Below are 19,993 nucleotides of genomic sequence, written 5' to 3' on the forward strand. Positions count from 1 at the left end.
TTAAAAAATGTGATGGCAATATACATAAAGGTGGACGTTTGTCAGACATTGGAACGAATATCCCACCATTTTTGGTATTCACTACATTTCCCATCTAGCCTAGCGAACTCATGTGCAACGTCTTGTCTCACATGACCTCCTTGAGCTTTGACGTCAAATCCATGTTGAAAACTCTCTGGCAGAGGAAGAAGGTAACTCAGGCTCTCTTCAACAGGAAAACGAAATAAAGGCGTGCATCATATTTCCACCTATTTGTTCAGGATCTACTGGAGGAACAAACAAAACGGGTAACAAAATATTTAGTACTGTATGCATTGCATGCCTAACATGACTGATAGTTTCAGGTTGTATTGTCACGTGCACAAGGACAGTGAAATGCCGTTCTTGCAAACTCTTTCCCAACAAAGCAGTAATCAATACCCGTAGTACTATAGAGTAAAGTAGAACAAAAACACACGATAAATAGAAATAAGAAGTACACGAGAAAGTAAGTAAGTTAAGTTATTTACAGGGTCAGTGGCAATACCATAGCTCACTGTTTGCTTGGCATGTTGGTGTAAGTTTTAGGGGAAAGTCACTAGGCTGAATGTAGTTTGAAGAGTCAGACCTGTTATTGTAAAGCTTTGAATAATTTTCATATCAACCATTCCATGGTTGTTTTCATGTTGTAGTGCAGAATTCTACTGTACCCACTGGGCACAGACATCAGTTCAACGTCTAGTTTACATTTACATTTGGTTGAGTTGTCAACTATTGTGAATTGAACGTGAAATCAACAAAAATGCCACCATGTCATTGGATGTAGGTGAAAAAAATATGAAATGCCCTTACATTGATGACTTTTTGCAAATCCAATGAGTTTTCCATGTTGATTACATTTAATCACATAGATTGTTTTTGTTTGAAATGATGTGGAAACAATGTTAATTCAAGCAGTTTTTGCCCGGTGGTACTCTTTTGTAGTACAGGATTCAATTCAATTCAGGAAATGAACAGATCCCCCCCCCCCCCAACCAACCAACCATGCACAGTCAGCATATTTTCTCTCACTCAGCCATGACTCCCGTTGTTGGCAGGAAGGCCACTGGGCTTGTAGCTGCCACATTTACACCGCTCACTCCTGAAGGGTAGGTGATCTGACTTCTTTTATGGGTCATGTTATGTATGCATTTATGATTAGAGCTGTTATTGACTTCACATTCTTAAACTTATTGTACTCTTTATCCAATCTTTCTCTCTCTCTCCACAGTGAAATCAACCTTTCAGAGATCAGACCCTACATTGACTACCTGTTAGAGCAACAAGGTGTTAAGAGTATATTTGGTAAGAGCTTCCTCCGTACCCAGCTCCATGAGGGTTATCCCCCTCAGTTCAAACTTGTGCCCCCTCAGTGTTATGTCCCTACAGTATATAAAACTTCAAATGATTGAGTGACAGGTTGGCGCAAAGAAAAGATCAGCTGCACTGTGTCAGCACAATGGACAGAGCGCGGCGTGGTGTGTGTAGGGGGGTGGTTAGGTATGACTCCTTTGGGTTTCTGTAAAAAGCGTGAAAAAACTATTCTCATCTCTGGTAGGATAAGTGAATAATGTGATATGCCTCCGCCTGTAATGTTTTATTCATAAGGGCGGGGTCAAGTTAAAAGTTACCTAAAATAATAAGGAGGACGCTGTGTTGGAGGCCGAACAGTCTCCTTCCTGCTCCTCTGCTGTTCCTATAGGGGGCGCTCTGCAGGAGCCCTATGATGGGGGGTGTGAGGTTTTCATCCCGACATTGACTGACACTGAATTGATTATGACTGAGCTCTCTCCGGAGCCTGGAGAGGAGAGGGTGTGCTCTGACCCTCTCCCCGAGCTTGGAGAGAAAATAACTGCACCGCAAAATGTTCCTGGGTGTGGCACGGAGGTTGTGTCACTGCTGGGGGGGTCTGGAGACAACCCCAGTGTCCACTGTGCATCGTTTGGGAGAGAATGCTCCCTTACCTGTTTCACCAAAGGCTCATGCGGGGAAGTTTGTGCCCCCCCATAGCCAAACGGTTAGTGGACAGTGTTTAGGGACTGGGCAAAGTGTTAATCTGCCTCGGGGCAACTGCTATGATGTTCCTTTATTTGCTCCGACAATCCACATTCACCAAATGGACATACCATGTTGGTCAATATGTATCATGTACCCAGTGCTCGTTTGGAATGTGCCATTCTGCCTTGCTGTCACATGTCCATTAGTTTGGGTAGTGTGTGTGTTTTAAGGGGGGTGGTTAGAAATACTGAACTGTAATGATTTCAGTTGAAGGGAAAATGCCCACTGCTACGTCCTGACAATATTTGAGGTTACTGCTTATGTGTGAGGAACGTGTCTCAAGCATCATTTTTAAATGTCAAGACCAGAATAAGGGGAGGGGTGTGTGGCAAAGACGCGCTATAGGCACATCTCTCTCCACTATTGTGGACTGACTCCCACCAATTCATGCTCACTATTTGTTTCATTGTGCCAATTATTTGTCAATGTTTTTAAATGCCCCTTGAAATATATACAGTGGAAAAAAGTATTTAGTCAGCCACCAATTGTGTAAGTTCTCCCACTTAAAAAGATGAGAGAGGCCTGTAATTTTCATCATAGGTACACGTCAACTATGACAGACAAATTGAGATTTTTTTTTCCAGAAAATCACATTGTAGGATTTTTAATGAATTTATTTGCAAATTATGGTGGAAAATAAGTATTTGGTCAATAACAAAAGTTTCTCAATACTTTGTTATATACCCTTTGTTGGCAATGACACAGGTCAAACGTTTTCTGTAAGTCTTCACAAGGTTTTCACACACTGTTGCTGGTATTTTGGCCCATTCCTCCATGCAGATCTCCTCTAGAGCACTGCTGTTTTGGGGCTGTCGCTGGGCAACACAACTTTCAACTCCCTCCAAAGATTTTCTATGGGGTTGAGATCTGGAGACTGGCTAGGCCACTCCAGGACCTTGAAATGCTTCTTACGAAGCCACTCCTTCGTTGCCCGGGCGGTGTGTTTGGGATCATTGTCATGCTGAAAGACCCAGCCACGTTTCATCTTCAATGCCCTTACTGATGGAAGGAGGTTTTCACTCAAAATCTCACAATACATGGCCCCATTCATTCTTTCCTTTACACGGATCAGTCGTCCTGGTCCCTTTGCAGAAAAACAGCCCCAAAGCATGATGTTTCCACCCCCATGCTTCACAGTAGGTATGGTGTTCTTTGGATGCAACTCAGTATTCTTTGTCCTCCAAACACGACAAGTTGAGTTTTTACCAAAAAGTACTATTTTGGTTTCATCTGACCATATGACATTCTCCCAATCCTCTTCTGGATCATCCAAATGCACTCTAGCAAACTTCAGACGGGCCTGGACATGTACTGGCTTAAGCAGGGGGACACGTCTGGCACTGCAGGATTTGAGTCCCTGGCGGCGTAGTGTGTTACTGATGGTAGGCTTTGTTACTTTGGTCCCAGCTCTCTGCAGGTCATTCACTAGGTCCCCCCGTGTGGTTCTGGGATTTTTGCTCACCGTTCTTGTGATCATTTTGACCCCACGGGGTGAGATCTTGCGTGGAGCCCCAGATCGAGGGAGATTATCAGTGGTCTTGTATGTCTTCCATTTCCTAATAATTGCTCCCAAAGTTGATTTCTTCAAACCAACCTGCTTACCTATTGCAGATTCAGTCTTCCCAGCCTGGTGCAGGTCTACAATTTTGTTTCTGGTGTCCTTTGACAGCTCTTTGGTCTTGGCCATAGTGGAGTTTGGAGTGTGACTGTTTGAGGTTGTGGACAGGTGTCTTTTATACTGATAACAAGTTCAAACAGGTGCCATTAATACAGGTAACGAGTGGAGGACAGAGGAGCCTCTTAAAGAAGAAGTTACAGGTCTGTGAGAGCCAGAAATCTTGCTTGTTTGTAGGTGACCAAATACTTATTTTCCACCATAATTTGCAAATAAATTCATTAAAAATCCTACAATGTGATTTTCTGGAGAGAAAAAATCTCAATTTGTCTTTTATAGTTGACGTGTACCTATGATGAAAATTACAGGCCTCTCATCTTTTTAAGTGGGAGAACTTGCACAATTGGTGGCTGACTAAATACTTTTTTCCCCCACTGTATTCATCTGCAAAGTTAATCCCAACATACTCCCCCATTAATTTAGAATGTATGGTTACGGAAATTCTACAAGAGAACACGTTGTTTGGAGAGCTCACAAACTGCGCAACACTTACTATTGTTTTATTTAATTGCATTTACCAGTTTATTGTCAATTTCTTCGTTGTCTTTGTTTGAAGAGCAGGTGTCTGTTTTCGCAGTCATGTGTAATGTTGTGTGAATGCGCATAGATATACCTGGCCTGTGTGCCAAGAATAGGTGTTGCCAAATGTATTTAAGTGCCCGTTTTGGGGATGTTCTAGTTAGTACACTTTTGGGTAACCCAAGGGGAGGCTGTTTCTGAGCCTGCTGGACCCAACCTGTGCTGGACCCCACAGGTTTTGCCTGATGAGAGGGTTTTTCTTTTGAATGCTGACATTTTGAAGTCAGAATTTTTTATATATATTTGTAAATATCAGCGTCATCTTTGAAACACCAGCGCTGTGTAAATAATTCCAACACTCATTTCCACCTCTACCTCCTTGAATCTTTGGCCTTACCACTGCTAGAAGGACCCTATTTTACACTGATACAGCGCAGCTGAGATAGGCTACGGATTTCGCTCAAACCTGTCACTTCAAAAGCACTCAATGAGTCTGCATTTGAACTTTGTTTGTTGTGGTATAGCGTGATCTAAGCAGAATTCAATATAATTCTAATGCAAGAACCCCCAAAAATGTAGCCGCCTCGCCGATTTCAACTGCCCCCTTAGTCACTTTATCCTGGCGCCGGGTCTGGCTTCCTCCTTACACGGTTATTGCTCATCTTCACCCATTAGATCTGGGCAAAGTCATAGCTGTGCTATCACTTTCCTACCAAGCTCATGCACAGCTGTTTGTTATGCCTCTGTCCTTTTGCCCAACCCCTACACCAGTAAATGGCACGACAGGAGAAGGTATGTCTCTCACTGTGGAAGAGAGGAAGCTGCTTGCAGAGGAATGGTGTCATAAGGGCAAGAACAAGTAAGTAAAGTTTCAAGTTTTAATGTCACATGCACAAGTACAGTGAAATGCCATTCTTGCAAGTTTTAAACCCAACAAGTACGTAATACAGAATATGTGGTTATCAAATATGCGTAATATGGTTTATACACTGAGTATACAATTTTTTTTTTAAACCTGCTCTTTCCATGAGGTGAAAGCTATGATCCCTTATTGATGTCACTTGTTAAATCCACTTCAATGAAGGGCAGGAGGCTTTTTTAAGCCTTGAAACAATTGAGACATGGATTGTGTATGTGTGCCATTCAGAGGGTGAATGGGCAAGACAAAGTGCCTTTGAACGGGGTATGGTAGTAGGTGCCAGCCGCACCTGTTTGTGTCAAGAACTGCAACGCTGCTGGGTTTTTCATGCTCAACAGTTTCCCGTGTGTATCAAGAATGGTCCACCACCCAAAGGACATCCAGCCAACTTGACACAACTGTGGGAAGCATTGGAGTCAACATGGGCCAGCATCCCTGTGGAATGCTTTCGAGTCCATGCCCCAACGAATTCAGTCTGTTCTTAGGGGGGGGTTTGCAACTCAATATTAGGAAGGTGTTCCTAATGTTTGCTATACTCAGTGTATGTGGCAATACTGTCTCCGTGTGAATGAGTCACTGATTAAGCCTTGCTGGCTTCTTGGCACACTTTGCTGTGTCTTCATAGGCTGGAGCAGGTGATAGTGCACGTGGGCTGCATGAGTCTGAAGGACTCCCAGGAGCTGGTGAGTCATCCCTGCCACAACCTGCTGGTACTCCTTGCTACCCATAACTAGTCTAAACTCAGCACAAGGCCTTGGAACAGCCCGCAGTGTAACTAAGGTGTCGTACTGTCTCTGTGTCCCCCATGCAGGCACGCCATGCTGCTGAAATAGGAGCTGATGGGATAGCAGTGATCTCCCCCTCTTTCTTCAAACCCGCCACTGCAGGTCCGTTGAGCCTAATCGGTTGTGATGTATAATTGTGGTTCTGTTTGCTCATTAAAGTATGACTATGACATTCCACTCGTGTCAATGTTGCAGAGGAATTCACTGTAGGGATTTCCTTTCCTTCCTGTGTTTCCTTCCACTGAACTCAGATGCTCTGAGGATGTTTCTCCAGGAAGTGGCTGCAGCCGCCCCAGCTGTGCCCTTCTACTATTATCACATTCCAGCTGTGACCGGGGTCAACTGTGAGTACTGTGCTTTCAGTTGATATGATACAGTCGGACACTTCTTGATGCACCTCTGCATGTGATACTCTAATATTCAGGATTTGAATTACAAGGATGTTGATTCTCAGCCACTCTTTTCTCCTGTCAGTGCGATCAAGGGATGTGTTGGAGGGGATAGAGAAGCAGATCCCCTCGTTCCAGGGGCTGAAGTTCAGTGGCAGTGACCTGATGGACTTTGGCCAGTGTGTCAGCTATAGTCCATCTCACTGGTCACTCCTATATGGCATAGATGAGGTCAGCACATCTTTCTCCTCCCTGTCTTTGCTTGTCTCTCTCTGTCAGTATGAAGATAACCTATCATTAGAGCAGTGTTTCCCGACTCCAGTCCTCAAGTACCCCCAACAGTACACATTTTTATTGTGTACTGTTGGGGTTACTCAATGACTGGAGTTGGGAACCACTGCCTTAGAGGAAAGTCATGTTCATTATGTTATGTTTATCTAATTAAATAATGTTTTACCCTTTAACAGCAACTGCTAGGAGGTTTGGCAATGGGTGCCAATGGGGCCGTAGGCAGGTTGGTCTCCATTTTATCATACTTTAACCCTTAGAACTATGATCTCTGTGTGAAGTCAGTCCATTGGGCAGACACTTAAAGTGCATTCGGAAAGTATTCCGACCCCTTGACTTTTTCCACATTTTGTTACGTTACAGCCTTATTCTAAAATGGATTAAATAGTTTTCCCCCTCATCAATTTACACACAATACCCATAATGACAAAGCAAAAACAGGTTTAGAAATGTTTGCAAATGTATTAAAAATAAAAACGGAAATATCACATTTACATAAGTATTCAGACTCTCTACTCAGTACTTTGTTGAAGCACCTTTGGCAGCTATTACAGCCTCAAGTCTTCTTGGGTATGACGCTACAAGCTTGGCACACATGTATTTGGGGAGTTTCTCCCATTCTTTTCTGCAGATCCTATCGGGCTCTGGCTTGGCCACTCAAGGACATTCAGAAACTTGTCCCGAAGCCACTCCTTTGTTGTCTTGGATGTGTGCTTAGGGTTGTTGTCCTGCTGGAAGGTGAACCTTCACCCCAGTCTGAGGTCCTGGGCGCTCTGGAGCAGGTTTTCATCAAGGATCTCTCTGTACTTTGCTCTGTTCATCTTTCCCTCGATCCTGACTAGTCTCCCAGTCCCTGCCACTGAAAAACATCCCCACAGCATGATGCTGCCACCACCATGCTTCACCGTAGGGATGGTGCCAGGTTTCCTCCAGACGTGATGCTTGGCATTCTTGGTTTCATCAGACCAGAGAATCTTGTTTCTCATGGTCTAAGAGTCCTTTAGGTGCAGTTTGGTCGGGCGGCCAGCTCTAGGAAGAGTCTTGGTGGTTCCAAACGTCTTCCATTTAAGAATGATGGAGGCCATTGTGTTCTTGGGGACCTTCAATGATGCAGAAATGTTTTGGTACCCTTCCCCAGATCTGTGCCTCGAACAATCCTGTCTCGGAGCTCTACGGACAATTCCTTCGACCTCATGGCTTGGTTTTGCTCTGACATGCACTGTCAACTGTGGGACCTTATATAGACAGGTGTGTGCCTTTCCAAATCATGTTCAATCAATTGAATTTACCACAGGTGGACTCCAATCATGTTGTAGAAACATCTCAAGGATGATCAATGGAAACAAGATGCATCAGAGCTCAATTTCAAGTCTCATAGCAAAGGGTCTGAATACTTATGTAAATAAGGTATTTCTGTTATTTTTTTTATAAATCTGCAAATATCATTATGGGGTATAGTGTGTAGATTGATGAGAGAATAAATAAAAAAATAGTTTAGAATAAGGCTGTAACGTAACAAAATGTGGAAAAAGTCAAGGGGTCTGAATACTTTCCGAATGCACTGTATGCCTTAGGAATGCCACTCTCTCCCCAGCACGTACAACTACCTGGGCAGCAGTGTGAACAGACTCATGTCAGCCTTTCATAAAGGGGACCTCCCCAATGCCAGGACTTTACAGGTACACCTCCTTTTCAGCCTCAGACAAAACAACAACACAGGACATCATTGTAGTTTTCCTAAATCTGTGTTAATCTGATTGATTAATGTCTCTGATCTCTCTTTGCAGTTCCAGGTGCAAGATATCCTCTGTTATGCAATAAAGATGGGTCAGTCAGTGCAACATTTTCACCCACAAAACACAGTGTCATTCCCATGTGTGTCATCTGTGAGATTACAATGAACCTAGAGTGAGTATGTGCATGTTGTGATGTGATACATTGTGTTTGTGTGTGCAGGGTTTGACTTGGCTGTAAATAAGCAGCTGATGAGTGAGGTGTCAGGATTGGCTCTGGGTCCTCCCCGCCTGCCCTTGCTGCCCTGCCCCCAGCCCAAGGCCCACTCCATAGCACAGAGACTCCAGCAGATCCTGGGGGAGCAATGACAGCAGCATGGAGACTTGGCTTTATAGGCCAGCCTGGGAGCATTACAGCGTCAGTTAAAACAGTCATGTGTTTCTTTGTTTTTCTAGCCTCTCCAAGTTGTCAACTCGAAAATCTCCTATTCTGTTCTCCTGCTTCTAACCTTTAATAAGGAGGAACAGCAAACACTAACACTGTACCCAATACGTTTGATTTAACTGACTATCGCCTGCACATGTATTCAAATGTAAAGAAACATTCCATTGCCAGCAGCCCAAAATGCCAAAAGACACAGTTAGTCATGCCAGAGGTGCAATCAAGCATCATGTAGTAGGGCATTAAGAGCATTGTACAGATTGGCTAGAGGAGTTACTGAGGGACTTTTAGCACCTTGTATCTTAAAATTGGCTTCTGATATTTAATCTATATTGTTTTTAGTGAGACCTGCAGGGTTGTTTTATTGATACTGTATTTGTTTTTACTTTCTTCTTTGTTGTTTACCGGAACAACAATGCATTTTTGTGTGGTTGATACCTTTTCAAATAAGTACTGTAATAGACTGTAACCTAACCCTGAGTAAATCAGTACATCTATTAAGTTGAATTGCCACTGACCTCAAAAGTGTGAATTGCACTCTTTCTTGATATTATCTTTTTAAAAAGCCATTGATTTAAAATGAATTAAAGTATAACTGAACTTGTATGCGAGTGAAAGGGAAATATAAACAAAACTTGAATCATTTTTGTAAACACTCTTAGACATTTCTAATTGCATATGAAATAAAAGATCTACCGTTTTTACTTGTTTTGGAATGTTATGCCATATAGATTTTCACCTGTATTCTCCCAAGTTTCATGTTAATTTGTTTATCTCTCTTTCTCTGTTATGACTCTGGGCTCTGCAGAGTATGACTTCAGTTGTAGATCTCATGTATTTGTAAACCAAAAAGCAGAATGATCTCATCAGAGGTTTGGACCTGTGTGTGCGTGCCTGCCTGCCTCAGTCAGACAGAGAAGTGCTTTGTCCGTGTCAGTCCCTCTTGGCGGTGGTGTCTGCAGTCTCTCTGTGGTCTTAGTTGCTCCCTTCCTCCCTCCCCCTCTACTCCCCTGTCCCTTTCCATATCCTCTATTGACTATACTACACATTCCAGCCGTGATCATACACACTTTCACTCTTCTGATGTGAGAGGAGAGACCAAGCCAGCCTTCCTACTCAATAACAATATCACCTTGTCTGTAACTCTTGGACAGAATGAAACTTTGGAAATGGTTGTTTCTTTGAGGCTATTGAAGCATAGCTGTTGTGAAATCTATTGGAATTTGATGAAATGTGTACCGGAGAGAGAGACTGGGACAGACGGAGCCAGAGGGAATGAGAGGGAGGGAGAGGGGTGTGTGTTTTTGGCTGGGATAAGAAAAGAGATGGTTGGTCAGGAATCTGAATGAAGGACAGTGGGAGGAGGAACACATGACGTTCAGAAGTCTCTCAGAGGAACTGAAGCATTCTTTGAGCCCATGCTTTGGTGCAGTAAGTTGGGTTATTGATAATAGAGCAATGGTTTGGGTTTATCTTGGGCTCTGGGGGTTCTTGTTGGGGTGTAGCCCCTCACAGCTGCGGGGACAGGTTATTCTAGGTAAGGGGGAAGTGTGTGGAGGGGCAGTGGAGGGCCAGTGTGACACCAACCTCACATGTGTGTCTGTGAAGCCCGCTGACAAGGAGCAAACACCCAGTGCTGGACTCTGCAGCCGTGAGTCTCTACCTGTTACTATTCCTAATATGTGTGTTCCATTTTTGTACTTTTATTTGTTTTATTCATGAGTGTATTTGAAAAGCAGTTAGATAAATTGTTATTTGCGTCCACTATTCAACTCTACTTTGGCTATGACAATGGTATTAGAGTATTATAACTAATTACAGAGGTGCGTGCAGTGCATCATATTGTCTCTATCTCCCATAGCTCCCCTTGCCCCAGGCTGTGTGCCATGCTCTGTTGTACTGTGTCCCAGTGCCAGGCGAGTCTGCCCTGGGGGACACGTCACTGAGCCATGTGGCTGCTGCCCACAGTGTGCCCGTCAGATGGGCCAGGTGTGTGGAGGCCCACACTGGGAGAAAGGCTACTGTGACAGAGACCTCACCTGCACCCTGTTCACCGGACGCAGCCATGCCAGACCCCCACACACTGGCGTGTGCAAAGGTAAGAGGATTGATTCTAACAGATGGGGCTTAAGAGGGCACATTGAGGTACGGCCCTTGTACAAATTCTATTGTTAATGGAATTTAAGCATTGTGTAACAGCCACCAGTGATGAAAGTGGTGCAGGGTTGTGTATTATATAACAGCATTCATTTGTTAATAGGTGACTGTGTAGGTCTGCCTATAACCTACATATTAACATTTATTACATATCTACATATAAATCTAGCTGTTTTTTCTATACATCGGCAGGACAGAACGGTGGCGTCGGGTAAGGTTAGGGGGGAGGGGTGTGTCTCTGTTAACACCTGGTTCGCTATCTCTAATATTAAGGAAGTCTCGAGGTTCTGCTCGTCAGAGTTAGAATACCTCATGATAAGCTGTAGACCATACTATTTACCAAGAGAGTTATCTATATTTTTCATAGCTATCTATTTACCACTACAAACCGATGTTGGCACTAAGACCGCACTCAACGAGCTGTATAGGTACATAAGCGAACAAGAAAATGCTCATCCAGAGGCGACGCAGGGAATGCAGGGAAACTGAAATCTGTTTTACCTCATTTCTACCAGCATGTCACCTGTGCAACTAGAGGCGAAAACACTCTAGATCACCTTTACTCCACACACAGAGACTCATACAAAGCTCTCCCTCGCCCTCCATTTGGTAAATCTGACCATAACTCTATCCTTCTGATTCCTGCTTACAAGCAAAAACTAAAACAGGAAGTACCAGTGACACACACGCTTAATACGGAAGGGGTTCTGATGAAGCGGATGCTAAACAACAGGACTGTTTCGCTAGCACAGACTGAAATATGTTCCGGGATTCACCTGATGGAATTCAGGAGTTTACCACATCAGTCACCGGCTTCATTAATAAGTGCATCGACGACATCGTCCCCACAGTGACCGTACATACATATCCCAACCAGAAGCCATGGATTACAGGCAACATCCGCACTGAGCTAAAGGCTAGATCTGCCACTTTCAAGGAGTGGGACACTAATCCGGACGCTTATAAGAAATCCCGCTATGCCCTCCAACGAACCATCAAACAGACAAAGCGTCAATACAGGACTATGATCGAATCCTACTACACCGGCTCTGATGCTCGTCGGATGTGGCAGGGCTTGCAAACTATCACGGATTATAACGGGAAACCCAGCCGCGAGCTGTCCAGTGACACGAGCCTACCAGACTAACTATATACCTTCTATGCTCGCTTCAAGGCTAGCAACACTAAACCATGCATGAGAGCACCAACTGTTCCGGACGACTGTGTGATCACGCTCTCCGTAGCCGATGTGAGTAAGACCTTTAAACAGGTTAACATTGTGAGAGAAAAATTTACATGTAACATGTTTACCTGCTTTGTTTAATATTAATAGTTAACAATTATATACTGTTCTACTAATGCTGTGTTTTTGTAAATGGATGGTTTCTACTCCAGCTCCCTGCAGCTAGTCTAGGCGTGTGGTCAAGGACATGGGTTTTACTCGAGATAGGGGTATATGGAGCTGACAATTGATTTATGAATGGCTAGGTGATAAAACCATCAGCCACATTCCATTCTATGATTAGTAGTGTGTGAAAGGGAGATGTCTCTGGTCTGACTGAGCCTGCATTTTCATATACTGAATTGGTGTTTGTGTAATGTAAGGTACCAGGGAGAGATGGCTCGGGTATGGATCTTGGGGGCCAAACCCTGGTTCCCATACAATGAGAACAGTCTTCACCGCAGATACTGTCTGCTGTGAATTATTCATTTCGTTCATACAAATCCTAACCTTTTGACTCATTCCACACATCTGCTGTTTGTCATGTAGACTGAGAGGGTGTATCTTTGCTATAAAATATATTTGTATTGTCTGTATGTCAGAGCTCTCGGCCCAACACTCAAGAGTGTTGGGTCGACCAGCCTCACTTACTACCTTATTAATACGTTTTGAATAAAGTAATATCCTGATTGGTGATTGACCTTTTCTCTGCTCATTATTGATTACAATTTCCACGACAACAATTCGGATTACCATGACGCATACTCAGAAAGTGTCTTCACTGACATTTTCAACCTCTCCCTGACCCAGTCTGTAATACCTACATGTTTGAAGCAGACCACCATAGTCCCTGTTCCCAAGAACACCAAATAATAATCTAAATGACTATCGCCCCGTTGCACTCACATTTGTAGCTCACATCAACACCACCATCCCAGACACCCTGGACCCACTCCAATTCATATACCGCCCCAACAGATCCACAGATGACGCAATCTCTATTGCACTCCACACTGCCCTTTCCAACCTGGACAAAAGGAACACCTACGTGAGAATGCTGTTCATTGACTACAGCTCCCCATTCAACTCAAACTCATCACTAAGCTAACGACCATGGGACTGAACACCTCCCTCTGCAACTGGATCCTGGACTTCCTGACGGGCCGCCCCCAGGTGGTGAGGGTAGGTAACAACACATCTGCCACGCTGACCCTCAACACAGTGGCCCCTCAGAGGTACGGGCTTAGTCCCCTCCTGTACTCCCTGTTCACACACGATTGCGTGGCCGTGCACGACTCCAACACAATCATTAAGTTTGCCGATGACACGGCGGTGGTAGGCCTGATAACCGACAACGATGAGACAACCTACAGGGTGGAGGTCAGGGACCTGGCAGTGTGGTGCCCGGACAATAACCTCTCCCTCAACGTCAGCAAGACAAATAAGCTGATTGTGGACTACAGGAAATGGAGGGCCGAGCATGCCCCCCATCCACATCGACGGTGCTGTAGTGGAGCAGGTCGAGAGCTTCAAGTTCCTCGGTGTCCACATCACTCAGGAATTATCGTGGTCCACACACACCAACACAGTCGTGAAGAGGGCACGACAACACTTATTTCCCCTCAGGAGGCTGAAAAGATTCGGCATGGGCCCTCAGATCCTCAAAAAGTTATACAGCTGCACCACTGAGAGCATCGTGACTGGCAGCATCACCGCTTGGTATTGCAACTGCTTGGCATCTGACCGCAAGGCGCTACATCATTTCAATAATGATGAGTGAGAAAGTTACAGATGCACAGATCTACATTAATGTAGAAGTGTTTAGAAACATATTCTATTCTTATTTAGAATAAAAAAGTGACTCCAAAATGACACAATACATTATTTACCATTCAATTATTCTGGGCACAAAATTATCTGAAACACAACCAAAACCAACAGGAAATGCATCCAACAAATGTGTAGTCACAAGCTTGATGTAGTCATTGCCTGCTATGAATATGGGACCAAATACTTCACTTTTTACTACTTTAATACACATAAGTGTATTGTCCCAATACTTTTGGTCCCCTAAAATGGGGGGGACTATGTACAAAAAGTGCTGTAATTTCTAAACAGTTCACCCGATATTGCTGGAAATACCCTCAAATTAAAGCTGACAGTCTGCACTTTAACGTCAGTCATTGTATCATTTCAAATCCAAAATGCTGGAGTACAGAGCCAAAACAACAACAAAATTGTCACTGTCCCAATACTTTTGGAGCTCACTGTATCTACCTAAATTACCTTGTACCACTGCACATCGACTCAGTACTGGTACCCTGTGTATATAGCCAAGTTATCATTCATTATTTTTCTATTATTTCTCATTTTTTCTCGCTACATTGTTGGGAAGGGTCCGTAAGTAAGCGTTTCACTGTTAGATTACGAAGTATGTGACATAAAATTAGATTTGACATATATTATAACAGATCTTCAAATAAAATGTTACCTTTACTATCTCGTTATCTCATCCCAGTAATCTCACCCTGTCTGTGACTCTCCCCTGTCGTGTTCCAGTGTTACTTGGGCATCAGGCAGACCCCCTGGCAGACCCCCTATGCCCATGGATGTGGGGCTGCAACGTCAGGGCTGGGGCATGTGACTGCTACTCCCTACAGACTTGCCACACTGCTTTCTCCTACCACAGTTTGGACCAATGTCTCAAAACAATGAGAGGTGAGATATATAGACCTAGGCACCCATGTATACGGGCACCCACATACACACACACACTGATATGGTTGGAAAGTACTGTAGCCTTTCAATGTTTTGTAGAATAAGCTCCAGCTGTATGTGCTTTTGGAGTTTTAGGCATGTGATTGAAACATGGCTATCTATTTTCCAGGGGATGAGCTCTGGAGTGAGATGAAGGAGGAACAAGGGGAGCAGACATGTGTGGAATGGGGCTGTGAGCTGCAGGGAAGCCAGTGTGTGTGTATGGAGAGGAGCTGCTACTCACCCACACCATTACTCTCTGAAGAAACCTGTGAAAACCTGTTGCGTGAGTTTCACCACAAAAATCATAACCAACTGCTGCAACACAAGAGTAAATCTATATTTTGCAAAGAAAATGGTATTCAAAAACTAAACGTTAACATCTGTACATTCATCTCTGTTCCTCTTTCTCTCCACATGTCTCTATCTCAGAGAGAGCTCGCTGCAGCAATGTTAACTGCCCTAAGGTCCAAGTCCCTTCCTGCCCTGCTGATTCCTTCCTCACTGAGCCTTACATTCCTCATGGCCAATGCTGCCCCCTGGTGCCAGCTATCTGCACATGCAACTTTGATAAATGCCCCTTGGCACCCCCGACCTGTCCTCCTGGCCAGCAAGTCCACCGTGTGGAGAGCAGGGATGGTATTCCAGGGGCTTGTTGCCACCGGTACCAGTGTGTGTAGGGTTAGGCACTGCTTAGGCAGCAAAGTGTGATGAGATGATGGGTTGACAGGCAAAGAGAAAGAAGAGAGAAGGGGTAGACAGGCAAAAGGAACGTGCCAGGACATCACACAGAGCTGGACTCCACTGGTTAATAGCTGATGGACTGCATGGGCAATTTTATATTCATTATAGCTCACACATTGACTACAGTTGTTATTTCTGAAATCATGGCATCATGTAACTAAAACTAAATGTAACTAAAACCATTTAACTAAATTCTAAAACGTCACTGATAATGTGTTGGGAGGAATAGGCTACTGTGGCAGTCTTCGAATACCGGATGTCACGTATTTCAGTGCATATTTTCATAATAAAGGAAACAATAGACCCCACTTTTTCTTTTCGTTGTTCTATTACAGGTTTTTTTTCAATAACATGAGTCGTGATTTATATTCTATGCATAGCGGTCATTTTATTTCATCCCAGAGGCTATTCGATTTTAACAAGTGAGGGAGTAACGCGGAACCTTTGGCATTTCTGTCTGGGATTGACGGTCAGATTTGAGCGACACCCAAAGCACTAGCGTTTCCGGCCAGCTCAGCGCGTACGGAGTGTTGTGTTGTCAATCTAGCTGCTGCCTGTCATTAGCTTTCACTTAGCAACACTGTGGCGATCGCAAGTGGTGGACAATAACACATTTGAGTTCCAAAATGGTGCTGCTGACAATGATCGCTCGGTTGGCGGATGGACTGCCGCTTGCCGCCTCAATGCAGGAGGACGAACAGGTTCATATTTCTGGTTTTCCCTATTAATGCCATGTATCTTAGCTAGCACTAGCAATTCAAGCTATCTGTCGACCCACCTACTATTGGCAAATAGTTTGTCGATAGTTTGCTACGTGTGCAATATGGACTTTGTCATCTATCTATGCAGACCTACATTCTTCATAATAAGATCATATTATATGTGCGTGATTGTGTCTGACATAGAAATCCAGATGGACTTATTCCAGCTGTGTCAGTGACAGGCAGCTAATCATCTAATGGCCTAGCTACAGATAATGTGTTTAACCAAAGCTATTTGGTATCCATTGAGTTACAGGATAGGTACTGTTTGGTGTAACACAGATAATTTTCGACCAACCTTAGCTTGACGATACTTTCTTCGTCCTCGATTCGTGGAAACAGGAGTCTCATAAAATGGCCATGTCCAGTTGCACGGGGTCCGTTTGAATGTAGAAAATGCTCCGTTATTCAAATAAATACTTGTTTTGCTCCATGAAGTAATCCAACACTGCCATATTGTCTGTTCTCTCATTGATCGAGACAGTTGGATGAACACCCCAAAGTGCCGCATGTCTTGATCAATGAGAGAAGACTTGAAATAGACAAGATGGCGGTGTACACGTTGTTGGATTACTTAATGGAGCAAAAATTATTTATTTTAATAAAGGAGCATTTTCTTAATTCAAACGGACCCCGTGCAACTGGACATGGCCATTTTATGATACTCCTGTTTCCACGAATCGAGTACGAAGACAGTATCACCAAGATAAGGTTGGTCGAAAATTCTTTGTGCTACACCAAACAGTACCTATCCTGTAACTCCTAGTAATGGATACCAAAAATCTTCGGTTAAATCACATTATCTGGTGTAACAATCTGTAGCTACTAATGGCCAGGCTTAGTCAGCTCGTGAGCCATTTGCTTACCATTTTGAATGATGTTGTAATACTTTATCACCTTTGGTTAATCAAGTAAGTCCATTGAGTAAATTCTGCTCTCGAGTTAATTTGCGATTTGTGACTGTCTACTGTACTCCCATATTCAAATTATTCACCTTGTAGCGAATAAGGCAGCAATGTATTGCTGAGTTGCCATAGGCTACATGTGAGTCTTGCCACATGCTGGAAGAACTATAACATGTTTCCCTTGCTTTCCTATCTGCTCTCCCAAAGGGAAGTGAGAAGGTTGGTCTTTTCTCTGCATTGTAACCGATGCTTGGAAATCATACACATTGTTCCTGTGATGTGTCAGTGTTACTGTTTTTACCATACCCAGACCACCCGCTTCTTTGTTGATAACATTTATATTGATCCCAATCATTGGTTCAGTGTCCTCTTAAATCTGCGTGGATGCTTAACCTCTTGCTCTGTCCTGTGTTTAGGTGGGTCGGGACCTGCAACAGTACCAGAGCCAGGCTAAACAGCTGTTCAGGAAACTGAATGACCAGAGTCCCACACGTTGCACATTAGAGGCAGGCTCCATGTCCTTTCAGTGAGTTCAAACCAGTTAGAGGAAAGACGCCACACACACACACTCTTGGCAAAACACTAGTCATAACACACCTTTCTCAAATGTTATTTTAAAGAGTAATGACTTGCAATAAGAAGTAGGTATCCACTGACCGTTATGCATCCCAGACACTGACTCTCATGTTTCCCTTATGTTTCTCCCTCCAGCTACGTCATAGAAAAAGGAGTAGTCTACCTAGTACTGTCTGAAGCAAGCTTTCCCAAAAAACTTGCCTTTGCTTACCTGGAAGACCTGCAGGCAGAGTTCCATGAACAGCACGGAAAGAAGGTCCCCACTGTGTCCCGGCCGTACTCCTTCATTGAGTTTGGTGAGATTCAATGAAATATATAATCGTTAGAAACCCTCAAAATCCTGTCTTTTTTTATGGAGTTTTTCCCTCTCTGTCTACAGACACCTACATTCAGAAGACCAAGAAGTCGTACATAGACAGCCGAGCCCGTAGGAACCTGGGCAGCATCAACACAGAGCTGCAGGACGTCCAGAGGATCATGGTGGCCAACATTGAGGAAGTATTGCAACGAGGGGAGGCCTTGTCTGGTAATGTCTGCTTCTTGTTCTTCCTTCTCATAGATTTACAGTGATAATGGTTCGTGTAGGTTGATGTATAACTGAAACACCTCTATTATGCAAACCTTATCTCCAATGTCTAACTTGGGCCGGGCTTATTGCATTAGCATAAATGCACATCATTGCAACAGAATGATGATAGGTAGAATTTAAATGATGTTAGGTAGAATTGACTAGATTCACTAATAAAAGGGTGTATCACTTCTCAGTTACATACTGTTCTTCAAGCTCTGACGATAAAGAATAGTGCTTAAGAGGAAGAGGAAGCAGATGCCGTTCTCACTTGTGTTAAATGAAGATTTGTTCTGGTTTCTGTTCCCTCTCTGATCACCTGGATCCACTCCCATCACATCCAGCTCTGGACTCCAAGGCCAGTAATCTGTCCAGCCTGTCAAAGAAGTACAGAAGTGATGCCAAGTACCTGAACACTCGCTCCACCTACGCTAAGCTGGCCGCCGGAGGGGTCTTCCTTATGCTCATCGTCTACGTCCGCTTCTGGTGGCTCTGAGAGAGGAGAGGAGACAGGAGAAGAAGAGCTGAAAGAAGTTTAGCTGTGGTCTTACATTTTATCCAATATGGGATCCCTCCTTTTAACACAAGACTGTTGAAGACTTATTTTCCCCAACTGTCTGTCCATATATCTGTCATGTAATTACAAATGTTATGTTTTATTAACAATTACTAAGTCATCCTGTAGTGGTTATACTTTGAGTTGAAAGAGTGTGAGTGTTGCATGTGAGAATGTGACAGAGGAAATGTTTTTTTTCCTGTGTGTGTGTTACCAAAACCTGTATGATGACAAATATTCTCTTATCAATTTAGTTGTGTATAGCAGTAAGAAAGAAAAAATATCTACATAATTCTATTTACCCAGAGGACATCATAAGGACTTTGCTGTTAATAACACTACTTTTATTATGTTGGTATTGTGGTTTGGTGGAGATTTCTTAAAGGTTAACCTGCTGTTCTGGGGTGATCAATCACATTACCTGTGGTATTGGCTGCAGAAATAATATTCCTCATTCACCTTCATCTTCACACTGAGTGATTGGAACAGTTTAACACCAGACCAGACACATTCATCGGTTGATGTCTAAAGGGATCATCTTTTATTTTGTAAATAGTTTACCCATGTAAAAAAATAAAAATCTAGATGAGAATTATAGCTAGTTTATGTTATGTAGCTGGCTTATGCTAATCAATGGCTGGATAGGATAATGAATTTCAACTTCACAGTTTAACCCATGAATAAAGTGATTTGCACAAAAGTATTGGATTTCTACTACAGCATGCAAACTTGCTAACAAATCAGGATCAAGATACATACTGTACTGTTCTAATAGAAACACTCGTATTCCTGTCTGGTGCTTGTTCATGAACTTTGGACACATAGCCAGTGGTGGTCCATGCATACCATCAGTTCAAAGTCAGACCTCTAAATGCATAAGAGGAAGGTGTGTCATCAGCTGAGTTTCGTTCAAATTGTTAT

The 19,993-nt window shown here is 43.5% G+C and overlaps 2 protein-coding genes across 4 annotated transcripts; both read left to right on the plus strand.

The window, feature by feature from the left end:
- The first annotated feature begins 142 nt into the window (after positions 1-142).
- Positions 143-9,526, plus strand: npl (N-acetylneuraminate pyruvate lyase (dihydrodipicolinate synthase)). 2 transcript variants are annotated; one of them, XM_084164615.1, is made up of 12 exons: positions 143-287; positions 1,055-1,127; positions 1,250-1,323; positions 5,042-5,129; positions 5,815-5,872; positions 6,001-6,076; positions 6,226-6,318; positions 6,449-6,594; positions 6,831-6,877; positions 8,246-8,330; positions 8,439-8,478; positions 8,608-9,526. In XM_084164615.1, the coding sequence occupies exons 2-12, from the start codon at positions 1,057-1,059 to the stop codon at positions 8,751-8,753; spliced, it is 924 nt and encodes a 307-aa protein (XP_084020741.1). In that variant the 5' UTR covers positions 143-287; positions 1,055-1,056; the 3' UTR covers positions 8,754-9,526. The 2 variants fall into 2 exon arrangements, with proteins under 2 accessions (XP_084020741.1, XP_084020742.1); XM_084164616.1 differs by lacking the exon at positions 143-287 and adding an exon at positions 299-487.
- Positions 9,527-10,218: 692 nt separating this feature from the next.
- LOC311131559 (vesicle-trafficking protein SEC22b-B-like) lies at positions 10,219-19,775 on the plus strand. 2 transcript variants are annotated; one of them, XM_084164614.1, is made up of 9 exons: positions 10,231-10,477; positions 10,688-10,924; positions 14,765-14,923; positions 15,093-15,248; positions 15,395-16,407; positions 17,789-17,898; positions 18,084-18,244; positions 18,328-18,474; positions 18,861-19,775. In XM_084164614.1, the coding sequence occupies exons 5-9, from the start codon at positions 16,333-16,335 to the stop codon at positions 19,010-19,012; spliced, it is 645 nt and encodes a 214-aa protein (XP_084020740.1). In that variant the 5' UTR covers positions 10,231-10,477; positions 10,688-10,924; positions 14,765-14,923; positions 15,093-15,248; positions 15,395-16,332; the 3' UTR covers positions 19,013-19,775. The 2 variants fall into 2 exon arrangements, with proteins under 2 accessions (XP_084020739.1, XP_084020740.1); XM_084164613.1 differs by lacking the exons at positions 17,789-17,898; positions 18,084-18,244; positions 18,328-18,474; positions 18,861-19,775 and having other exon boundaries at positions 10,219-10,477; positions 15,395-16,008.
- Positions 19,776-19,993: the final 218 nt, after the last annotated feature.

Source organism: Coregonus lavaretus (genome assembly GCF_964263955.1).
Source record: "Coregonus lavaretus genome assembly, chromosome: 6".
Classification (NCBI taxonomy): domain Eukaryota; kingdom Metazoa; phylum Chordata; class Actinopteri; order Salmoniformes; family Salmonidae; genus Coregonus; species Coregonus lavaretus.

Bases quoted from the DNA above. Each gene is read 5' to 3' on its own strand.
- npl (XM_084164615.1), top strand. From the start codon at position 1,057: ATGACTCCCGTTGTTGGCAGGAAGGCCACTGGGCTTGTAGCTGCCACA. The intron at 6,878-8,245 runs GTTGGTCTCCAT...CTCTCTCCCCAG, and splicing joins GCCAATGGGGCCGTAGGCAG to CACGTACAACTACCTGGGCA. The intron at 8,479-8,607 runs GTCAGTCAGTGC...TTGTGTGTGCAG, and splicing joins CTGTTATGCAATAAAGATGG to GGTTTGACTTGGCTGTAAAT.
- LOC311131559 (XM_084164613.1), top strand. From the start codon at position 10,285: ATGGTTTGGGTTTATCTTGGGCTCTGGGGGTTCTTGTTGGGGTGTAGC. The intron at 10,478-10,687 runs GTGAGTCTCTAC...TATCTCCCATAG, and splicing joins CAGTGCTGGACTCTGCAGCC to CTCCCCTTGCCCCAGGCTGT. The intron at 15,249-15,394 runs GTGAGTTTCACC...TCTCTATCTCAG, and splicing joins AACCTGTGAAAACCTGTTGC to AGAGAGCTCGCTGCAGCAAT.